General features: G+C 36.8%; 1 protein-coding gene across 1 annotated transcript; it reads right to left on the bottom strand.

Moving 5' to 3' along the window:
- Window positions 1–781: 781 nt before the first annotated feature.
- C922_05189 (hypothetical protein) lies at window positions 782–1018 on the bottom strand (the record flags this gene model as incomplete). The annotated part of the gene is made up of 1 exon (XM_008820761.1): window positions 782–1018. The coding sequence occupies one exon, from the start codon at window positions 1016–1018 to the stop codon at window positions 782–784; it is 237 nt and encodes a 78-aa protein (XP_008818983.1).
- Between the last annotated feature and the right edge of the window lie 2418 nt (window positions 1019–3436).

The raw sequence follows: 3436 nt of genomic DNA, 5'->3' as shown, positions 1-3436 counted from the left end.
CCTTGTAGTTGTTCCGGGTGATGCGATGCCGTTTGGGTATCTCTGGGAGGTATTTGGATTCTTGTTTTTGTTAATTCTAGTTTTCTTGGGTAGAGATATGTCAATGAATCTCAACCTTTGATTCTTGAGCAATCGTGAGTCTATATGAAAATATGGAGCTGCCGGGAAGTTTCGCTGCTGATTTGAAGATAGTCATCCTGAGCTGTGGTTGTCTTCCGAACCTCTCTTTGCGGACTGTTTTTCCTGATCTCTTCGGATTCTGTCATCTCGGGGAGACTTGTCAGGGGAGGGGGGATAATTAAGACGAAATTACTGCTCTTCATAATTTTCCTACATTATTCAGGAGAGTTGACTTAATACGAGAGGATCCGTAATCTATTCTTTTGCAATGTTGGTCATATGAATTATCTGGGCTGCTTAGGTTTGCGTTGGGTTTGTTGGTGTGGAATTGATGGTTTGTCTGGGGTTCATCGGATTTGTGCCTGTTATGATTATAATAGTATGATTTTTTTCATTGCCAAGAAGTAACATAACGGCTAATGTGATTCACAGGATTTGCTGATAAAGTCGTCGGTGTGTTTCGGTATCCTTGGAACGGATCTTTCTCTATTCTGCCAGTCAACGCCTGCCGTTTAGCTATCTTGCAATGGACCCCTAGGTTTGCCTTGTTGAAATAACGCTATATTCTTTTCTTGGAGGGTTCAGTAAGACTTACTCTATATTGTTATTTATTCTTGTGGAGGTTTATTATCTCTTTGGCTGCTGGAGTTCTGTTACCTTTCTATAGGCACGGGGTGTTTGATGAGTTGGGTTTGGCGAAACCAGTCAATTTTTCCCTTCTGTTGACTTGTGTGTTTACGCTTTCATTTAGGTTAGATATTAATTTCCTCATTACTTTGGGTTCTCGGATATAAATTAAACAGGTGTTCCATTTCTTCATATATTGTATAGGACAGATTAATATCTTCTCAGGAGTTTGGTGGGGTACAACATAATGCGTTTCTACCTCTCCCCTCATTTTCTTCTTTTGTTCAAAAAAGATTTTAACTTATCTGCTAAGGGCAAGTGACTATCAGATCCACCTGAGGAACCCATATAGACGACTTTCTATATAGTGGGGGGGATTAGGAGGGGAAAAAGAGAGTTAAGGACTAAATATTCTCTCTACATTTTTTTCCATAATCTATAAGTGGTTCGGTAGGAACGGATCTTGCCCAGATGGGGTTGGGTCTTCTCAATCATTCCACATCTATTATTTTAGTAACCTAATCACATGCTCTTGGCCGCTACCTTTCCCGGCGTGCTCGTAGGCACTATTGGAAATCTAATCCAGATTAAGATAGACCACTAAGTAATTTTTCTGGTTTTTTTATTAACTTTAGAATCTTACTAATTATTAATGTACATTTATATCATATAATACTTGTTGGTGTGTAGAGACATTAATTTGGTGGGCTTTTGTTTATAGCACTCCTTTTTTTTTTATACTTTAATACTTTTCATCTCGTTATTATAGATTGGGGATTTCATAATATGAGGGATATACCATTATATCCTTTGATACAGAACTAAGTATACTTTTTATATTGATTTCATCAGCTAATACGGTGGGCATCATAGGGAATATATCACGAAATTCTTATTTCTTGGTCTAGAAAAGGACTTATAATTGTAGATTTTCTTTCTCTTCATTCTTTGTGCTTAAATATTAGCCGAACGAGAGAAAGGAATAAACAACTAATCGGAATAAATCCAATCATTGACTATGCTGATAAAATCCTCCTGGATTTCTCTTATATTAGTCCTTTCCTGTCAATCTATCCTAAAGAATAATCTTTCTTGTAGGTAATATACTCTTGTGCTGATTTCTTAAAGTTAAAATGACAGAACAAGATGGGAAGCTTAGATGAAATAGGAAATGAACCCTCTCTTAATACGTGTAAAAAATAAATAAAAAAATCCTATACCCTCGTAACATGCCCAGAGTTATCTTTTAGCTTAATCTATAGATATGTTATTCCTTAAGGAGATGATATATTTCTTAGGACTATTACTTTAGTGATAGAGAAGAAGATTCCTATCACATTAATTACACTCTGGAGGGATTATTCTTGGGAGACAGTGACGGAATCGTAAGGATGTGTAGTGATCAAGTTTGTTCTTTATAGTAATTTTGATAAAGTGAGGTGGGGAAAATTTTCCACATCATTCAGTTCACAACTAAATCAGTTTGCCGGTGTAGGCTATTAGATATATAGAGTATAGCAGTTCATACTATTCCAACCTAGCTGTTGCTATGCTATGGGCGGGAGTTTCAAATATTTTCTACAGGATTGTTCGGGAATAAGACTTGATACAAGTCATAAATGGTACAACAGAAGGTCTTCAGTACTGCTCTTAATAAAGGGCGCGAATATTAAAGTCTTGTCAACTCAACTATGATCATTAACTTTCGAAGTCTTCGCGGATATGACTAATTCCATATTCTGTGGCTTCAGAATAATTCTACTTTGCCGGAATGGAACAATACATTCGGGTTCATACGCAGCTTGGAGGCTGTCAACATATACTGTAGTGTACGTTTAGTTGCCTTTGATGAAAACTCTCAATTTAAAGTATGATAGTTTGGATTTTTTATTAAATTTAGTGAAATACGAATTTCAGTTGTGAATAACTCCTTAAAAAAACATAAATTCAGCTCACATTCCAATCTTCGCACCTCCTCTAAATGTAGTTTCACGTCTAAAGCTGCACTTTTCTCTTCTTGTATTCGTCTATCGGGGCGCTCAAGGCTTATGGGTAGGCTCCGCATCTTTATATTTTTCCTCTATATTCTGCCCGTTTCCTGTTGTCTATATTCTTCCCTAGGTTTCATTCTATTTAGGAATAGCCTTTACTTTCTCCTTTTTCCATTTTGAGGCAAACCCGTCCTTTTTAAATTCATATATAATTTCCTTCTCGGGGCATATCTTTTTCTAACAGGATGGGTTACTCGGGATTCTTATGTCATGAACCGTGGATTTATATATAACACTATGGCTCAACTTATCCACACATCACAGGAGTAAGAGGGCGGTTTACTGCTTTTATTCATTCTCAAGGAGTCTCCCCATTGCCAAAATACTGCTATATAGAAAAAGGGGGAGGACTTCTCAAAATTAAGAGGCTATTCTCATAGCCACTTCGCTCATAATCTGCAAAGGAACAGGAAAAAATAAAATCAAAGTCATCTGAGTAATGCGATCCAAAGAATTGGAATCCTTATATTCGAAATCAGGGCAACACAGAATATACAGGTAAAAAAACAACTTTCAGGTCAGACCTTTGACCAGTAGTGAGCCATGCAGTCAACATAGATATCTTATGATTACGACTTTAGATACAACAAAAGTGGATACTTTTACACTAACCGTAGAGACACCGAATGTGGTAACTC

The sequence above is a fragment of the Plasmodium inui genome (assembly GCF_000524495.1).
Source record: "Plasmodium inui San Antonio 1 unplaced genomic scaffold supercont1.43, whole genome shotgun sequence".
Taxonomy (NCBI): Eukaryota; Apicomplexa; class Aconoidasida; order Haemosporida; family Plasmodiidae; genus Plasmodium; species Plasmodium inui.
The sequence above is the reverse complement of the archived record's forward strand: the minus strand, read 5'-3'. Positions and strand labels throughout refer to the sequence as shown.